At 39.8% G+C, this 21,081-nt stretch overlaps 1 protein-coding gene across 4 annotated transcripts in view; it reads left to right on the forward strand.

The window, feature by feature from the left end:
• Positions 1 to 21,081, forward strand: part of Ano5 (anoctamin 5) — an 86,697-nt gene that overhangs the window by 48,305 nt on the left and 17,311 nt on the right. For 2 of the 4 annotated variants that reach the window (XM_021168193.2, XM_029480214.1), the window contains 8 exons: positions 7,452 to 7,586; positions 8,240 to 8,345; positions 8,478 to 8,538; positions 11,604 to 11,755; positions 14,220 to 14,294; positions 15,920 to 16,142; positions 17,752 to 17,921; positions 20,780 to 20,877. In XM_021168193.2, the coding sequence (XP_021023852.2) occupies positions 7,452 to 7,586; positions 8,240 to 8,345; positions 8,478 to 8,538; positions 11,604 to 11,755; positions 14,220 to 14,294; positions 15,920 to 16,142; positions 17,752 to 17,921; positions 20,780 to 20,877 (1,020 nt within the window). The remainder of the gene's footprint in view (positions 1 to 7,451; positions 7,587 to 8,239; positions 8,346 to 8,477; positions 8,539 to 11,603; positions 11,756 to 14,219; positions 14,295 to 15,919; positions 16,143 to 17,751; positions 17,922 to 20,779; positions 20,878 to 21,081) is intronic. The other 2 variants (XM_029480216.1, XM_021168194.2) reach the window with 1 other exon arrangement.

Genomic DNA, 21,081 nt, shown 5'->3' on the forward strand with positions numbered 1-21,081 from the left:
CCACTCACCAGAAGTCTCAAAATCCTGTGGCAGGTGTCGTGGGTAGCTGGCGGGTGTCAGCCGACCCTGCGCTCTAGCTACCCAGGTGCTGGTCAGACCCGAAGAGCTCTCACAAAGTTTCTGTATGAATATGTGACTTATTTGTGCAATACCAGTTCTTAGATGTGGAGACAGGGTGTGGGGAGGAGCTTTGGAAAGGGTAATAGTCAGAAGGTGGACCTGGAGGGGGATAAAATCTGGAATGTAAAAAAAAAAAGGATTGAATATAAACAAACAAACAAACAAATGATGTAGAACCCTCAGTTCCTCCAGCACCATGTCTGCCTGCATACTGTCGTGCCTCCCACAATGAAAATAATAGAATAAATCACTGAAACTGTAAGGCAGCACCATTTAAATATTTTCCTTTATAAGAATTGTCTTGGTCATAGTATCTCTTCAACAGCAATAAAACCTTAAGATGTGGATTTGGGGAATTTTGATTTGGAAAGAAGTGGAATGCAGTAAGTGGGGCTCAATGAGCTATCCTAATAGGAGTATGGAAGACATTGGAGGTTTGAGCTCTGGGGCTTGACTCAAAGGGTTTCAGAGGAGAAGAGGTTTCTTACATTGTCTACAGATTGTTCTTGTGATGTTTTGAAGAATGTGGCTACTTTTTACCCTTCTCTGGACAGTCTGCCCTAACACTAAATTGAAGAGATTTACACTAATTGCATTGAGGAAGGAAGTATCAAAACAACCTAGCAGAGACTCTGTCCTGTGATTTACTCTTGTAAACCACATTTTGGTCAAATGTAGCAAAATGAGAGGGAAAGAAAATACACAATGTATGCTTCAAAGATTGAAGGGGCACCAGGAAGTAGAATGGAGCTAAATTCTGTGTTAAGGAACTAAACAGATTAAGAGAATGGTGAACTTGGGCAAGATCTTACCTAGCTACTCTTATTTTTTATGCATTTGCAGTTGAACAAGGGATAGCTATAACATACTAGGTGTTATTGTTTTCATTTGGATATAAGGAGATAAAATTGTGTGTCAAATTGATAAGGGGTGGATTGTCATGGTTATTCTCAATTGTCAATTTGACTCGATCTGAAATGAACTACAATCCAGAAATGGAGTGCACCATGTGATCAGGATCATGAGGCATTGTGGTCATGCTTGTAATGATCTTGTGAAAAAGAATTAAAGAAAAGCTTAGGTCCAAGTGTGATGGCACACACCTTTAATCTCCGGACACAGAGGCAAGCAGATCTCTGAGTTCAAGGCCAGCATGAACAAGAGCAATGTCCAGGTAAAGAAAAGTTTAGGTCCAGGTGTGATAGTATACATTTAATCCAAGCACTCAGGAGAGCAAGGCATGATGATCTCTGAGTAAGATGTAATAGAAAAGGAGGAGGACATGTTATAACTCCCACAAAAGGAGAACTCGACAGCTTTAGCCACATTGCTCTGACTTTAGAGTCGAGAGTAAAAGGGTTTATTGGGATGGTGGTTAGCTGGAGCTAAGAAATTAATGGTGACTAAGAAGCGCCTCCATCATTGAGGTGAAATCTGAGAAGTGTTTTCTGAGAACACAAAGAAGCTGTGTTCCAGAGATAGCCAAGGTGTACCTCGTGCTGTGGCTGGACTTGGTAAGATGAGAGAGTCACCCAGATGGTGCTAGTTTTGAAGGCATGAAGGGGTCATGGAGAGTAGCTGAGGCTTGGCATTGTTGAGATGTTAGGAAAGACCATTGTGAAGGTGTAGCCTCAATGGCAGTTGAAGGAAGCTAGGACTGAACAAGTCATGTAAAGTAGTTGAGGCTTGGCAACATGAAGAGAAACTATGAGAGGCTACTGTTGAAAGTGGAGTCTAGTTGCAGCAGAAGACTCCAGCATATTGGAGATGCCAGTACCATAGGATGACTACGGAGAACAGCAGCAGCAGCTGTGGACTCGAGTCAGTCAGAACTTAGAGTGCTATAGAGGGGCAGTGCTGGAGAAGTGAGCCAAAACCCTTTGGAGGATCCTGGAGGAGCCCAAAAGATCATGTGTGGATCATAGATATTGGAACAAGAAACTGTGAAGTTGAGATTGCCTTGAAGACCCCAAGATGTTAGAGATATCAGAGCAGTAAGGTACCTGCCAAGAAAAACTGCTAACAAGGAGTGGAACCCGGCAAAGAGAAAGTTTGTTACAGTCAACAAAGGTGAATGGAATTGGATATCAGACATTAAAATGCAGAGTTTGAAGTTTTCCCAGCTGGTTTCTGGTATTGCTTTAGTCCAGTATTTTCTCACCACGACATTTTGGAATAGTAATGTAAATTCAGTGATTTTGGAAGTATGTGATCTGCTTTTTAATTTTGATTTTCTAGGGGATTACAGTTAAGAAATTGCATGAATCTGAGAAGAGACTTTAAACTTTAGACTTTTAGACATTATTGAGACTGTGATAAGAGTACTTTTGAAGTTAAAATACATATATTTTACATCTATTATAGCTATAAGCCTATGGGGGCCAAGGAGTGGAATGTGGTGGCTTCAATAGATTTGGCCACCATAGATTCATATGTTTGATTGCTTGTTCATAGGGACTGGCACTATTAGAAGGTATGGCCTTATTGGAGAAGGCATAGCATTGTTGGAATAAGTGTGTCATCATGTGGGTGGGTTTTGAAGTCTCCTATGCTCAGGCACTGCCCAGTGTGGAAGAGAGCCTCCTCCTGGCTGCCTTTGAAACACAGTCTCCCCTCTGACTGTCTTCAGAAAATGGTCTTCTCTTGACTGCTTTCAGATTAAGATGAACTCTGAGTTCCTCCAGCACCGTGTTTGCCTACGTGCTCCCATGCTTCTCACCATGAAGATAATTGAACAAACCTCTGAAACTATAAGTTTTCCTGAATTAGATGTTAGCCTTTATAAGAGTTGCCTTGGTCATAATGTCTCTTCCCAGCATTAAGACCCAACTAAGACAACATGCTTCCTCGTTTTATGAACATAATAATTTCCCATTTGATCTCATTTAGGAAATGGCTCAACAATTTCCCACATTGAGACTATCTTAATAATAATTATACACTAACAGGCCTTTTAGCTTTTTAATAGCAGGCAATGTTGTACTTGAAATTTGAAAGGGAAATGAAAGTAGCCATTTAAAAACTATGTATAAATGTTGTGAAAGTAACCAACCATGATCTGATTACAACTAAGGTCCACTCCATGAGATAGAACCCATGATCAACACTGCCTATGTGGCCAAGAGCCTGAGACTAGATAGCCTATTGGAAATCTCCAGAAACAGCAGTAAAATGACTTTTAACATAGTCTGCTATATTCATACATCAGTGTCTTGCCCAGCCAACATCCAAGAAGCTTGCTCCCACAGTAGATGAGAAGAAATACAGACTCACAACCGGACAATGTGAGATGTCATTAAACATTCAGTCCCAGATGGGATATCTCCATCAAATCTGTCCCCTCAGGGCTTGGGGGACTTTAAAGAAGAGAAACAGAAAGATTTTAAGAGTCAGAGGCAATGGAGAACATCAAGGAAACAAAAATTTCAAGACACAGCAGGACAGATGCATATAAAAACTCATGGAAACTATGGCAGCGTGCTCAGGGTCTATATAGGTCTGCACTAGATGTAAATCCAAGCATTGACAGGGAAAGGAGACATAAACCCTCATCCCTAACCCAAAAGCTGTATCCAATTCATGTTCACTCACAAAGGAAAAATTAGTTTTCTCCAACAGAGTATCACTTGGTACATGTGACAATTTTTATATGCTTGACCCAGGGAATGGAACTATTTGAGAGTGTGGCCCTGTAGGCATAGGTGTGTCAGTGAAGGTGTGAATTTTTTTATTAGATATCTTCTATATTTACATTTTAAATGTCATTCCCTTTCAAGATATCCCCTCCAAATTCACCCTATCCCATCCCCCTCCCCTGCACACCTTACCCCTCAGCCCCCTCAGCCCCCACAGTGCCCCCAAACCCCCAACCTCCCACTCAATAAGCCAACTACTCCTGTTTCTCTGTTCTAGCATTCCCCTATACTGGGGCATCAAGCATTCATAGGACCAAGGGCTTTTCCTCCCATTGCTGTCCAACAAGGCCATCCTCTCCTTTATATATGGCTGAAGCCATGGGTCCCTCCATGCATACTCTTTGGTGAGTGGTTTAGTCCCTGGGAGCTCTGAGGTGACTGGTTGGTTCATATTGTTGTTCCCCCTATAAGACTGCAAAACCCTTCAGCTCCTTGGGTCCTTTCTCAAGCTACTCCATTGAGGACCCTGTGCTCAGTCCAATGGTTGGCTGAGAGCATCCACCTCTGTATTTGTCAGGCACTCACTGGCAGAACCTCTCAGGAGGCGACTATATCAGGCTCCTGTCAATAAGCACTTGTTGCCATCCACAATAGTGTCTGCTTTGGTAACTGTATATGGTGGTGGATCCCCAAGTGGGGCAGTCTCTGGATGACCTTTCCTTCAGTCTCTGCTCCACACTTTGTCTCTGTACCACCTCCCATGGTTATTTTGTTCCCCCTTCTAAGAAGGACAGAAATATCCACACTTTGGTCTTCCTTCTTCTTGAGCTTCATGTAGTCTATGAACTGTATTTTGGGTATTGCTAGCTTCTGGGATAATATCCACTTATCAATTAATGCATACCATCTGTGTTCTTTTGTGATTGGGTTACCTCAATCAGGATGATATTTTCTAGTTCCACCCATTTGCCTAAGAATTTCATAAATTCATTGTTTTTAATAGCTGACTAGTACTCCATTGTGTAAATGTACCACATTTTCTGTGTACATTCCTCTGTTGAGGGACATCTGGGTTCTTTCCAGCTTCTGCCTATTATAAATAGGGCTGCTATGAACATAGTGGAGCATGTGTCCTTATTATATGTTGAAGCATATTTTTTGTATATGCCCAGGAATGGTATAGCTGGGTCCTAAGGTAGCACTATGTCCAATTTTCTGAGGAACGACCAGACTGATTTCCAGAGGGCTTGTACTATTTTGCAATCACACTAATAATGGAGGAGTGTTCCACATCCTTGCCAGCATCTGCTGTCACTTGAGTTTTTGATCTTAGCCATTCTGACTGGTCTGAGGTGGAATCTCAGGGTTGTTTTAATTTGCATTTCCCTGATGACTAAGGCTGTTGAACATTTCTTTAGGTGCTTCTCAAGCATTCAAGTTTCCTCAGTTGAGAGTTCTTTGTTTAGCTCTGTACCCCATTTTTAATAGGGTTATTTGGTTCTCTGGTGTCTAACTTCTGGAGTTATTTGTATATATTGGATATTAGCCCTCTATCAGATATAGGGTTGGTAAAGATGTTTTCCAAATCTATTTGTTGCCATTTTGTCCTATTGACAGTGTCCTTTGCCTTACAGAAGCTTTGTAATTTTATGACGTCCCATTTGTCAATTCTTGATCTTATAGCATAAGCTATTGATGTTCTGTTCAGGAAATTTGCCCCTGTGCCCGTGTGCTCAAGGCTCTTCCCCACTTTCTTTTCTATTAGTTTCAGTGTATCTGGTTTTATGTGGAGGTCCTTGATCCACTTGGAATTTAGTTTTCTTCAAGGAGATAAGAATGAATAGATTTGCATTCTTCATGTTTTTCAATGTTATTTATTTATTTCTATTTACCTTACAGATATTTTGTAATGTAGATATATTACAGTTATATAACATCACTATATATTATAGTTTTTTATTTTGTTTTTGTGATTTTTCTGTGTGAATGTGTGGGTCTCAGCGTTCCTATGCATTCCTTGTGGTTTTTCCTTGGCTCTCTTTTCTCCTCTTTATTTTCCCCTATTCTGGTTTATCTATTTTCATTTTTCTTGTTTTATTTCAGTATTATTATTTACATGCCTGTTTTTATTCTAGAGAGAGTGTTGGTGTATTTGAATGTATAGGGCAGTCAGGAGGATCTGGGAGGAGTTGAAGGAGGGGAGCCATATTCAGAATATGTTATGAGAGAAAACCATCAATTTCCAATAAAATAAAATAGAGAAAAAGAAACAAAGGGAATTCCAAAGAAGGAAAAAAAAACCTAAGAAACAGAAAACTAAGTTTTTAAGATGTCCAGTTTGCTAATGAATTCCTGAGAATATGTGTAATTGTGGCAGTTGGGCACTTGCTATGCCTTCTAAAATGGGTACTGTAAACTTTCGAGTGACTAAATACAATATGTTTAAAAAGAAAATATTTAGTACTTAAATATAATACAGGGGAGGCTGAAACAGGAGGTTTGCTGAGAGTCCGAAGCTAGTCTAGGTTACAGAGTGAGACTATCTCAAGAAAGGAAAGACAGGAAAAAGAGAGAGGAAAAGAGTATTAGTGTCCTTTCGGTATTAGTGTCCTTTCGGTATTAGTGTCCTTTCAGTAAGGTTAGTGTTATGCAGTGTCTTAGTGAGGGTTTCTATTCCTGCACAAAACATCATGACCAAGAAGCAAGTTGGGGAGGAAAGGGTTTATTTGGCTTACACTTCCATACTGCTGTTCATCACCAAAGGAAGTCAGGACTGGAACTCAAGCAGGTCAGAAAGCAGGAGCTGATGCAGAGGCCATGGAGGGATGTTACTTACTGGCTTGCTTCCCCTGGCTTGCTCAGCCTGCTCTCTTATAGAACCAAGACTACCAGCCCAGAGATGGCACCACCCATAAGGGGACCTCCCACCTTGATCACTAATTGAGAAAATGCCTTACAGCTAGATCTCGTGGAAGCATTTCCCCAACTGAAGCTCCTTTCTCTGTGATAACTCCAGTCTGTGTCAAGTTGATACAAAACTAGCCAGTACATGTAGTATTATAGAAAGTTTTTTGTTTTTTAGTAAAGTCTCAGGGAGATGCAGGTTCATTCACAAGTACTGTGGAAAAGCTGTCCGCAGCAGATAGCTTAGGGACTCTGATGGCATTGCAGGAAAATAAAAAGCAAAACTGCATAAACATTTATCAACATTGAAAAGAAAACAGAGGACACACAGAAAGACACTGATTTAATTACAAAGGTTCCAAAAGCTGAAGAATTAGAGTGGGGCATGAGAAAGCTATTTAAAATCTGCTTAAAGTGCTCTCTGTGAGAGGTGAGCATTGTGTCCCTTTTGCTCGTTCACTGCTGTCTCCTCCCAGGGCAAACTTGAAACTATAGGTAGGGTGTCTATAGTTCTCAAAGTATTAAGTGGTAAATTTTGAGACCCTCTGAGAGGTCAAGCTGTTCATGTCAGAAGCCTTTGGAAGGTTACTTACTTGAAACACATAAAAACTTAAAATTCATAAGTTCTCAATATGATATTATTTAGCATTTAAATTCTATCTTAGTGCCTTTCTTCTTACATAGGCTATTTCTTTTAAGCCCTATTGCTGTAAACTTTGCTTGCCAGAGTGGAGACAGTGTCATGTGGCCCTTGGTTTTCTCCCAACCTCTGATTTTGACTCTCTATCACAGGAATTATTTTGGAGAAAAAATCGGTATCTATTTTGTATTTCTCGGGTATTACACAGAAATGCTGTTGTTTGCGGCTCTGGTCGGCTTAGCCTGCTTCATCTATGGCTTGTTATCAATGGAAAATAACCGAACTAGGTGAGCCCAAGAGACTGGTACTCATAGAGACTGTCTTTGTGTCAGCTTAAGCACTCTTCTTATTTTCCCCATTGCCCTCAAAATGTATCCTGTGTCAGCAGGTAGTATTATTCTTGCTGGGGACTTTATGGAAACTGTCTTTTTATTGTTTTGGTTTTAAACTCATTTATTCTTTCCTTGCTTGAAAACTTCATACATGATTTGACGAAAACCATCCCTATCTCTTCAGTTCCTCCTCGGTATTTGGCATTTCCTACCTGATAACCTCACACTCATGTGTGTAGGACCATGCACTGAAGCATGTGGCCTCTCAGGGGCCACATCCCCAAAGAAAACTGATCCTCCATTCCCCAGCACCAGTCATCAGTTGTCATTAGCTCTCCAGCTAGAAGTAGGATCTCATGGTCCCTCATCCCCCATCCAGCATGGGATGTTATCTGGCTTGATCCTGCTTAGGTCTTCCACATCAGGCTGTTTCAGAAAGCGTAGTTTACAGACTCCATTTCCTAGACTATGTCTTAAGACACTATAGAAACATTTACTGCATTCCCATTTTCGTTGTGAGTGGAAGCTTGTTAAGCAGTTTGGGTAGAGTTGTTTAGATTTTTCCCTTTAAACTAATGCTTTTTTATTTATCTGACTTCTCTGGGTAGCACTGAAATCTGTGACCCTGACATCGGAGGTCAGATGATCATGTGCCCACTTTGTGATGAAGTGTGTGATTACTGGAGACTGAACACCACGTGTTTGCATTCAAAGGTAAGTGTGCAATGTGGGAGGGATGAAGACCGAAACCTCCTTTCTGTGGAGATGTGTTTCATACTAAGTGTTCTCTTTTTTTTTGTTGTTGTTTTGTTTTGTTTTGTTTTTTTGGCGGTGCTGCTTTTACAGTTCTCCCATCTGTTTGATAACGAGTCGACTGTGTTCTTTGCGCTCTTCATGGGGATCTGGGGTGAGTACAAGGTCTCCTTCAAAAGAGTTTTCTTTGTATTATGACATTTCATGAATTTATCACATCATGTCTAGTCTGTTGTATAACTTGGTCAATTGTTGTTTGGTTTTTTTACCACTAGAAAGAGCTCTGGAATAAATTTTGCTATATATATATATATATATATATATATATATATATATATATAAAACAAGATCTCATAAAGTGCAGGCTGGTCTTGAATTCCCCATGTGACCTTGAACTTCCAATCCTCCTGCCTCTGCTCCCTAAATTCTAGGATTACTGGTATCTACCACCACACCAAGATTATGTGGTTCTAGGGATAGAACCCAGGGATGTGTGCACACTAGGCCAGCACTCTATACATTGAGCTATGTCTACAGCTCCTGAAACTAATATATTTATACAACAATTTTCTAAAAATAATTCTTAGCAGAGGGAAGACCAATGGGTGGATACTTCATTCCTCCTTAGAATAGGGAACAAAATACCCATGAAAGGAGTTACAGAGACAAAGTTTGGAGCTAAGATGAAAGGATGGACTATCCAGAGACTACCCTACCCAGGGATCCATCCCATAATCAGCCACCAAACCCAGATACTATTGCATATGCCAGAAAGATTTTGCTGAAGGGACCCTGGTATAGCTGTCTCGTATGAGGTTATGCCAGTGCCTGGCAAATACAGAAGTTGATGCTCACAGTCATCTATAAGATGGAACACAGGGCCCCCAATGGAGAAGCTAGAGAAAGCACCCAAGGAGCTGAAGGGGTCTGCAACCCTATAGGTGGAACAACAATATAAACTAACCAGTACCCCCAGAACTTGTATCTCTAGCTTCATATGTAGCAGAAGATGGCCTAGTTGGCCATCACTGGGAAGAGGGGCCCTTTGGTATTGCAAACTTTATATGCCCCAGTACAGGGGAACGCCAGGGCCAAGAAGCAGGAGTGGGTGGGTAGGGGAGAAGGGCAGAGGGAGGGTATAGGGAACTTTCAAGAATAGCATTTGAAATGTATATAAAGAAAATATCTAATAAAAATAAATAAAATAAGGAAAAAAGAATAATTCTTAGCATGTGAATTTTCAGAGGAAAAAATATATGTGTACAACTTAAAAGTTTTGTTATATATTTATATGACATATTAAACTGGACTTTTATACACATTCTGGTTTTATTTCTCAGCACTAGAGATGCCAGAAGTTTGGCAGGCTGTTTGATCATATGTGACTTGATGGATAGGATGTCATCTCATTCTGGTTTTGATGTGCACATTTTTCATCTCAAGTGTTTTGATATTTACTAAGCATTGGACTTCCTTTGCCACTGGGAGCACTTTTAGCGCTGTAACTCTTTGCTAGCATTTGTGTAGCAAGCAAAGGAATCCTCTGCACCATATATTGCAGATATTTCTGAACACACCATTGACATTCGATCTTTTGTTCAGGTCAGGAGAGCCTTCATTATGGAACCAGATCATAAGCAGTTTTTCTAACTTGTCTTAAGCTGTGTGCTTCTGTAGCTCACCTAAGATGTGTAGCCACACATGGTCGGTGCCAGAAATGCAGTGGTTTCATTTCACTCAGTCTTGATTGTGATTTGTCAGCTTCTATAGTGTCCACTGTAGAGCAGACAAGTGTTCTACATGCAGAGGTTAAAATCTGTCCGAGTACAACCTTTATCCCATGACTCTGGTCACTGGTATACCTGCTACTTTAGAACAAGCAACTTCATAAGCTTAGTTTCCGGAGTTTCAGAGTTGAACATTTGTGTGCTCAGATATGTGTTGAATGCTGTCCACCTCCAGCCTCTTCTCTTCTCTTTGTCTTTATCTCTTTTTTTGCTTTCTCTTCCCTGCCCCTCCCTCTTTCTCTTTCTCCTCCTTCTCCTCTACCTCCTCTTCTTCCTCCTCCTTCTTCTCCTTCCTTTCCCCCTCCTCCCTATCCACCATGGTGCCCAACAGTTCTCTTTCTTGTACTTAAATATCATATAAGTTCAATTTAAAATGCTCAAGCAAATGGTCTCTATAAATTACAGAAATCCCTTTCCAACAATATTCAAATCTTGAGATCCTTGTGAATTTATACAATCTCAAGGAACCCATAGAAATCATGACTGTAGTTGGGTGTTAGAATGTATTTTTTCTGTTTTCATGTAATACACTTTGCCTGGCTGTTTTTCCAGGATGTGACATCTTTTGTCCCCGTCTGTGTTATCAGGTTTTCCTAATTTTTCTTTAGAATAACATCCCTGGCAATCTTGATCTGAGAGGGGTGTAACTGTTCAGTGAGCATAAGAGTCACCAATACTGTTTCTAAAATTTATACCAATTGTTAGTGCTTAGCTAATTTCAAGATGAAATATCATGACAGAATGAGGGGATAGATAGATGATCTGGATATTTAAAGATTTAACTATTAAGAAATTAACTTGGATTTTTTTTTTGTTTGTTTGATTGTTTGTTTTTCGAGACAGGGTTTCTCTGTATAGCCCTGGCTGTCCTGGAGCTCACTTTGTAAACCAGGATGGCCTCGAACTCAGAAATCTGCCTGCCTCTGCCTCCCGAGTGCTGGNATTAAAGGCGTGCGCCACCATACTTGGCTTACTTGGATTTTTTTAATGAATTATTTCTGCATTATTATTTAATGTCTCATCAGTAGTCACTGATAAGCACAGCATTAAAATCGAACACCATTTCCAACTGACAACATGTGAACTGCTTTGCAAACAAAAGAATTTACAATAGAAGTGAAAGTTCATGTTTTAAGATTTATTTTTATTATTTTCAATTCTGTGTGTATACGTGTATATGTGCATGTGTGTGCACATAACATCGGGTATCTAATGAAGTAAGACCTGGCATTGAATCTTGTGGAGCTGGAGTTAAAGGATGGTGTGAACCTCCAGATGTAGGTGTTTGAGGGATGAACTTGAATCCTCTGCTAAGGCAGCAGGCAGGCCCTCTATACTGCAAGCCATGCCTCCAGCCACTAGGGTTGCAGTGTTGCTATTTTTGTTTGTGCATATATTGATGTTTTTACCTTGATGTTTTCCTCCCCTGAAGTCACATTGTTTCTGGAGTTTTGGAAGCAGCGACAAGCCAGGCTTGAGTATGAATGGGATCTGGTGGACTTTGAAGAAGAACAGCAGCAGCTCCAGCTGCGACCTGAATTTGAAGCTATGTGTAAACACAAGAAGATGAATCCTGTGACAAAGGTATAGTAGATTTGGAGCAGGAATTTGCCCTAGCAGACCGTCTGCCAGGATGCTCTAGAATAGTGTTCTGTCAACATACAAATGAATTCATAAATTTCCCTATGGCTTTCATATATATGAAAATGTTCAAACACATTGACAAATAGAAAGCTATAGCTACTACCCAACACTGCATTTTCACCTCATAGACAGTATTTTGTCACATATGCCTACACAACATTCTGTCACTAGATTACTTTTAAAGCAAATCCAATATATTAAAACACTGAATAGGTGAGTTTACTACTAGATGAATAAAAGGGAAATAGAGGCTAATGCGAATGGAAATGAGACAACGTATTAAGCTTAAACAGTCGTTGTATAAAGATAAGGATTGAAGAGTGAAGACTTTATGTAATGAAATTTCTCTTTGCATGATGCTTTTACATTTGATTGCCATGGAAACGTCACTTCTTTGTTGCTGAGAAGGTTCTGGTTTTCACATCTTGAGCCATCAAGCTGGCTATGTATTCGTGACCGAGGCCTCACATTTGTGTAACTTCACTGTCATTGGGTGAGGGTAGAATCTTCTTTTCCTTCAGAAGGCAGATGTTAGCTACATAGATTGAACGCACAGATTGCTATGAGAAAGAGAATGTACCCCACCTCAGATTCCATGTCCTCTGTGTACTCCCCTCCTTTCTTGAGGGCACCATTGCAGTGTAATTCCCAAAATATTTTTCACACTTTAAGAATTAGCCAAATATCTCTTAATTTTATTGAAATGTCATAAAATGCCCAGTATGTGTAATACCTAGTTAATCTAGTGTTGTGTAAGTTACGATTTACTGTTGTTGATGTAATAAAATACAGTAGCCAAATACAGCCTGTAGAAAGGAGTTTAGTTTTTGCTTAGGTGACAAAAGGAAAATCCACAAGGTCACACAGTAGCTAAATCAGGAAATCTAGAGATCCTATTCATTCATATGCAGGAAGGAGACAGAGAGAGAGAGAGACAGGGAGACAGACAGAGACACAGAGAGAGACAAGAGACAGAGAGACAGAAAGAGGCAAAGAAAGAAACATAGATGCACACACAGAGAGAGAGAGAGAGAGAGAGAGAGAGAGAGAGAGAGAGAGAGAGAGAGAGAGAGAGAGAGAGAGAGAGAGAGAGAGAGAGAGAGAGAACAGGACCTGGGATTAGATTAGATGTTTAAAGACACTGGTATACTTCCTCCAGCAAGACTATACTTACTAAAGGTTCCCTACAGTGCCATCAGCTGGTCACTAAGTGTTCAAATGAACGAGTCTCTGAGGAACATTTTTATCCAATCAGATCAGGTTTTAGGAAAAGACATTGAATAGAATAATGACACAGTGTGTCTCTGTGTGTCTCTCTGTGTGTGTGTGTGTGTGTGTGTGTGTGTGTGTGTGTGTGTGTATACGTGTGCGCGTGCACGCTTGCGTATTTGTTGTTCCTATTTTTTAGTATAAAAAGAAAACAGAGTCAGGCCTCTTAGTTTCACTCAAAATTGACAAAATAAAAGATTGAACTGGGGGGTTTAAGTGTGGGCAAGAGGTGTGTATTAATTCTCCCTGATTCATTCACTTCCTTTAGCCTTAATGAAATAGAAATAAAGAAGCAGAAAATTTTCATTTCTAGCAATAGATTTTAGTGTTTAAGTACAACCAGAGCTCTCACTTGTGGGTCTGCATTGATTGTACAAGTGTGTGGGTACACACACACACACACACACACATACACCACACACACACACTGGTCCCTAGCTGGGTGCATACAGGGACAAAGTATACAGGATCTCATGTGCATACATGTATAACAGCCTTCATATCCATGGAGCTCTTAGAAGGCTTCTCATCCCAGTGAATTTCTGTAGCTCTTTGTCCAAACCGAATATCCATGAATGTAGAATCTTGTTTTTTATAGAATTTCATGGTTTGCATGCCTCCTAACAGCTTTCCTGTACTGTATTTATTTACTTCAGAAATAAAAATATATGTTTGACTGTGGCTCAGAATGTTAATTGATCCAATTATTATCTTGTGTATTAACATTCGTGATGACTGGGGTAGAAGAGCCTAACCTTTTGTTTGGGGTAATAAGACAGGGATTTCATATGCTATAAAGCAAGGAGGGAACATTCCAGATAGAATTAAATTGATGCTCATTGTGTCTCAGTGGTGAGATTCGGGCTTTGTCTCTTCAGTGTCAGGCTCTGGAGGCTGCTGCAACCCAGCACATAGGAAGCAGGTTGCCTCAATCATCTCTCTTACCTTAGGTAGAATGTCACTTGAGGTCTAATGGCCTTCTATTCAAGGGAAGGTGTCACTTTCCATGGACTATGTGACAAGAGAGCCATCTGTGTGGGCTCTACCTTAAGTGTACTCCTTGATCTTCCTCCTGTCATTTGGAGTCTCAACAGTAAGAACAAAGTGTTACTTTGTTATTTTTCTAATATTACAGGAAATGGAGCCACACATGCCTCTATGCCATCGCATCCCATGGTACTTTGTGTCAGGGACCACAGTGACCTTCGGGGTAAGCAGCATTTTGGAATCCTTTTTCATTTCCATAAACATAATCACCTATGGGCCACAGTTATCTCCATAGCTCTCAATGCATCAGTTTTCAGATCATTCCTACAACATTCCCTCCTTCCTACATTGCATATTCCTCTTTTACAAAGCATGTCATAATTTACATAGAGTTTTCCCAATATGAAAATTTGTAGAACGATATAGAGGGGAGTCCCAACTTCACAGCCCTTTCCTGTATGTCTTGTTAACTGATACCTTGAAACCAAAGGAGAGTGTCACATTCATCTTGTAGTCTGGTTTTTATTTCTCTTAAAGTATCTATACATGTGACTAAGCAGTTAAACTCTGATACTTCCTTTTCTTGTTGAAATAAGCAGAATAAAATCTGAGGAAGACAACTCCTGTGGTGAGCAAGTGAGTTTCTCTCCACATCTATAGCTAACACATTAATTTACCAACATGATTTTTTTTATTTCCTTCCCCTTCCTAATTTGTGCACGCTCTACAGTTAGCCTTTTATTTGCGGAAGAGTGGTGAGAGAACGACAAATGGCGGCGTAAACCAAAAGTGCACACTGGACTTTTAAACAGTTGTGATTAAAATATTTTTATATCTTAAAAGAGTTGGTTGGCATATATTTTTTAGCTTATATTAGAACTTTTAGAGGAAAAAAATGAAGAAAAAAGGGTACAGATAGGCACCTCAGGTTCAATTCTGAGAAATTAACTAGGAAGCATGGTCCTAGAATGGTTGTTCTGTTTTAGTTTTTCTTCCTATCAGTCAATTTGATTTGCTTCCTCAACTTTAGAATAGAGTTTCTCAATCGTTAAATTGATATGGAGCTGCCTTGCAATATACAATGGATAGTTTGATGTGAGAACTGTTGTCACTAAAGTCTAGTATTCTGGCAAATTTTCCCTGAAAGGGGAATTCATCTGTGGCCACATAGTCTCTGGTTCAGGATTATTTCTTACTTTCTTTAAAACCTTAAAAGATAATTTATATTGATAAAAGATAATCTAGATAGGTAGATAGATGAAGGGTAGATAGATGACAGACAGACAGACATAGAGATAGGCAGATAGATAGATAGATAGATAGATAGATAGATAGATAGATAGATAGATAGATAGATCGATAGGCAATAGATAGATATTTTACTTCATGGTTCCAGGACATGCACCACTACAGCAGACCATATGTGGCAATGGGAGCATGAGGCAGCTGGCCACGTTACATGCATAGTCACAAGGCAAAGAGAGATGAATTCTGAAACTCAGTTCACTTTTCCCTTATATTTCTGCTCAGATCTCAGGCCCATGAAGCAGTGTCACCCACAGTTTAAATTTGCTCTTTCCACCTCAATGAACTTAACCTAGATAAATCCACCCACAGACATGTCCAGGGGCTTGTCTACTGCCAAGCCGACAATATGATCCATCACAGTTTTCCCCTCTTTTTTGTTTAACCCATAGCCACTAAACAGGTTCCTTTTAAGCTTTCTACCTTGCTGTGGCCCATCTATTGCCTCTATGGTAAGACAAATGATGTTGCCCAAGGAGCTGCTGGGCAAATATAACAAAATGGGAAAATGGCACATCCAGTGAGTCTCTACTCTCCCCTCAGATGGCTCTCCTCCTCAGCAGCATGGTGTCCATCCTCGTATACCGCCTGTCAGTCTTTGCCACTTTTGCCAGCTTCATGGAAAGCGAAGCCACCCTGCAGAGCGTGAAGAGCTTCTTTACTCCTCAGCTGGCCACGGCTCTCTCTGGATCATGCCTGAACTGCATTGTCATTTTGATACTGAATTTTTTTTATGAGAAGATATCTGCCTGGATTACGAAAATGGGTAAGCTGGCCAAATTATGAAGAGTGATTTAGACCATGGGTTTCAGCCAACATCGCATCTCCACCTTTGATCCCTCTCCTATGTTGTTGACATCTGAAGGGATCAATTTTTAGGCTGTTTTGTGCTCTAAGTAGAGCCAGACTTGATTTTTAAGAATTCCTTAAAATCAACATTCAGTCATTTTGTAATGGAAGTAAGAAAACTCTAAAAAGTTCAGGACTCCTTAGCCATTTTTTGAGGGCTCTTATTTCAGCATTCCCTGGATGGAGCTAGCTGAACTCTGGTCAGAACCTACATTGTACTAAAACCATGACGTTGTCTCCTTTTGCTCTTGAAAGGTATTTGCTTCCGGGATTCGTTCTGAAATAAGAAAAGAAATAATAAAAACCAAACAGGTCATTAGTTCCTCTTACTTGAATCTAGAATACAGTACCTCTCTGTTTAGGCAGCATTTGTTGCAACCTAGATTATTTTGTTGTTGAAGTTTTAAATTTTCTCCCAAAATGGGAAGGTGGGGGGGGGTTGTAGGTGAAACTAAGATTTGAGCAAGGAGTACGGCAAACAGCACCAATTCTGGACAAGTTAGAGATAGACAAGGTGCCCTTATCTGTTAGCAGACAAGGGCACCCCTTTCCACAGCACTTGTTGCTACCCTACCCAGGCCATATGTTCATACCACTGTTCCACACAGAGGCAGGAAGAGCACTGGGAAAGCACTGCTTGGAAGTAGTCCTTGCATCATCTTCAAATCTTGAATACTAAGTCAAGTTTACATTCTCTGGAAAAGAGCAAGTGAGCAAATCACAGCAAATAAACTGCTCTTAAAGACACAAAGAAGTCATGGATTTCATTTGTGAAAAGTATCCCTGACCTTCTATCTGAGACATTATTTATGAATGTAAGTGAGCTTCATCAAAATGGAAGATATTGTGTCCTTCAAATTCTGTTGTCCTACTTCTGAAAGTGTCTTTGAGCATATCTGGGTCAGCTGTTCTACTGAGAAATTATCAACTCACGAAGTAAAGTGTGTTCCCTAACTCATTGGGCTTCTCACAGTGTTCTAGTGGGCTTTGGAGAGAATTTAATATTTTCTTATTTTTAGAATTTGTTAAATTATAAATATGACTACATTTTAACTAAGGAGAGTGAAACCACATGCTACCTCTGCCAGCATTTGCAGTCACAGTTTAGTCCATGAGAGGAAAGTGTAATATAGTTAGAAATATCTTAGCCCTTGCAATAAGCTTACCTGGCTTCAACCGGCTTGACCACGGACAGAGGAGAGAGAAGCATGATAAGATTTTCTGAAGTGTCTAGCAGTGATAGGGACAGGTACTTCCAATCTTAAAGGCATTCAGATTGCACCTTCAGACAGTCTTATTCCTAGAGAAACTCCCACAATTGAAATGTAGTGACTGCTTCCTAGACTTTCACAGCCGTGGGATCAACACATGACAAACAGAAAGCCAGCACAAACACACAACTCTTTAATATTGGTCAACTGAGGTCAGAGTGAAGGGCATTTTCACACATTTTTAAATGGTATGAATAGCATTCTAAGTATGGCATTCAAGGAAACGCATTTATCCTTGATGGTTATTATTGGCAGAAATACCACGAACTCACCAGGAGTATGAGAGCAGCCTCACTCTGAAGATGTTTCTCTTCCAATTTGTGAACTATTACTCATCTTGCTTCTATGTGGCCTTCTTTAAAGGGAAGTTCGTGGGATATCCTGGGAGTTACACATATATGTTCAACATATGGAGAAGCGAAGAGGTAAGAACTCTCTTCCAGGTTAGATGTGTGGCCTCAGATATTGTCAAGTTGTAGAAGTCTGACTCCATTGCTGGGAGCCTGTCTGACATCTGCTGTCTCTCTGGATGGCAGCCACTGGGGATGGAGCATTGGCAGTTTGAGGGAGTGCAAAAATTGGTTTTGTGAGAGTACAAGTAGCTTACTATGAAGAATTAATGAATTCTCTGTTATTCTGGAGCTAGACACTTCTGGCTTCAGGCAATAGACATCTGCAGTTTAGGGGGGGGGAGCAATAAGTAAAGAAGTGATTATTCTGACTCTTTGTCCTTTTCTCCATAAGTCCTCTCACTGTTCAGGTAAGAGATTTGGAGTCCCTTAACTCCTTGAGAGCCAGGAAAAGAATGTCAGGCATGCAGAAAAAAAAATCTTGTACACAGGCAATATGCACACACATACAATCATAGACACATATATTCTGATTATTCCCAAAAACCTGGCTCATCAACCCCACAACAAGTGTCCATGTATATTTACACACACACACACACACACACACACACACACACACACACACACACACACACACACGCACACGATCAATGAAGATGAAGCCAAAGCCCCCGTGAGCAAGTTTCATTGAGCAAGTGACAATGCAGAAAAACCGCACTCCTGATGAATTATAACAACCTTTGTGCTCAAAGAAAGAAAATGCTTCTACATTTTTATTGGTGAAAGTAAGAAAAAAAATAAGAAAGAAAAAATCTCACCCACTTTATTTCTGAAAGAAGGTTCGTCTCTCTATTAGTGAAAAAAAAAAAACCTTTTTCTTTTTATTGCTGAATAAAAGAAATCCTGTCCCTTATTGCCATTATTCTGTCTGTTTGTCATACTTTCTCAGGAGAATAGATCACATGGTTTTCTAAGTGTTTTTACATTCCAAAATAAGTTTATCACAAGTTCAAAACATTAAATCAAGTCAATAATTGAATAAGAAGTTTTATCAGGAATATTTACATATGTTTCCATTAAGTCTAGTACCTAATTAAACATTCATTATCTATCACTACTTCCACAATTTCATTAAATGTTTAAAACAGTAATTCTTATATCATAAGTTAGCATGGTTTGTCAAGAGGCGAGTCATCTGCCTTATGTCTCATTAATTTTGAAGTTTTGTATAGATAAATCCAGTCAATATTTTATCTTCTGTCCTTGCACCTACAGAAAATTTTACATTCCCAGTTTATTACCTTTAGTTATCAGATAATGGTTTCACAGATAGCCTAGAAGGATTGTTTTCCCTGATTGTAAATATGTTCCAAGTCTGCTGTCTGAGTGTAGTTAGCCTGTGACACAGGAAGTTTTTCAGAACTCTAATTACAGCTTTCATGCTATAAAGAGCTCAAAATTACTTGTATAAATTTAGGTATTCTATAGAATCATTATTTAAAAATATGAAATCATCCATTTGTATACGATAGCATTACTACAAGAGAGTACATCTCCGTTGATCTGCACAAAATCTGCCCAATAGGATAGGCTAATGCCCAAGAATTATTAGACTAACTTAATAATGACAGGAAAGACATAACAGTAACGAGAATCAATCCTGAGATGAGATCTGTGAAGGCCTTGCAATTCAAAATTTTACCCATGACAGCCATGAAAACAATGGACCATATCCACAAAGTCACTTGTGAGTTTTTAGCCTATCCTAGATGGCTCCTGACACTCCATCCATTGATTGCTTTCATCATCTCTTAGATATTTGAGTTTCCTTTGAGCAAAACTTGATATGGAGCCTATCTTGGCTTTCTTCCTGCTGCTATGATAAAATACCCTGACAAAATCAACTTAAAGCATAAAGGGTTTATTTTCTCTCACTATTCAAGAGTATAGTCTACCATGGCAAGAAATTTAAGGCACCAGAAACTTGAAGCACCTATTCAGATCTCATCCACAGTCAGAAATCAGAGAGCAATGAAGCAATGACTGCCTGCTGATGCACAGCTTTTCTTTCTCCACTTATACAGTCCAGGATTCAATCTAGGGAATGATGCTGCCCACCCTGGGCAGGTCTTCTCACTTCAGTTAATAACATAGAAATGATCCTCCACATACATGTCCAGAGGCTCTTTGCCCAGGTAATTTTGCTACATTTTTAACAGGTTCACAATTGACACTATCAAAGAGCCTATCTATGGTTTGGCAGTAAAATATAAAGCAAGTAGAATAGGACTTTTATTCCTGAAAGCTTCCAGGAAAGGTTCATGAATCAAGGAGGGGTTCTTCTATGGCTCAGTTGAAATGACCAATGTTTTCTAAATTGGTCACATGAAAATTCTGCCACCTTTTAACCCTAGCCCAGACAGATATAAGGATTCTTATTTTGTTGTTGTTGTTGTTTAAGAATAAGTCTAAGAAGTATGTATCTCCAGCAGAGTATACAAATGGATGTGATGCAGCTACACTGGTAAATGAGCTGTAGGACTGATTGGCTTCTGAATTTCATTCCTGCCTTGTCCAACCGTATAACTCCTGGCTGTAACTTCTTGAGTTTCAGATATTCCAGATGTAACAAAATTCTGTTTCTCCACCTACATCTTTGTTTTCTCCTCTCTTGCTTCTTTTAAAGGTTTTAAAAAAATATTTATTTGTTTATTTATTTATGTATTTATTTATTATATGTAAGTACACTGTAGCTGTCTTCAGACACTCCAGAAGAGGGTGTCAGATCTTGTTATGGATGGTTGTGAGGCACCTTGTGGTTGCTGGGATTTGAACTCAGGACCTTTGGAAGAGCAGAAACTTTTGGAAGTGCTCTTAACCACTAAGCCATCTCTCCTGCTCCTGCCCCCTCCTCTCTTGTTTCTGAACAGTGTGGTCCTGCAGGCTGTCTGATAGAGCTGACCACCCAGCTAACCATCATCATGATTGGAAAACAGATTTTTGGAAACATCCATGAAGCCTTTCAACCGTACGTATGACTCACATATTGTATATTTAATTTATTTTTTTAATTAGGTATTTTCTTCATTTACATTTCCAATGCTACCCCTAAGTCCCCCAAACCCTCCCCCTCCACTCCCACTTCTTGGCCCTGGCGTTCCCCTGTACTGAGGCATATAAAGTTTGCAAGACCAATGGGCCTCTCTTTCCACTGATGGCCGACTAGGTCATC

Source organism: Mus caroli, chromosome 7, assembly GCF_900094665.2.
Source record: "Mus caroli chromosome 7, CAROLI_EIJ_v1.1, whole genome shotgun sequence".
NCBI lineage: Eukaryota > Metazoa > Chordata > Mammalia > Rodentia > Muridae > Mus > Mus caroli.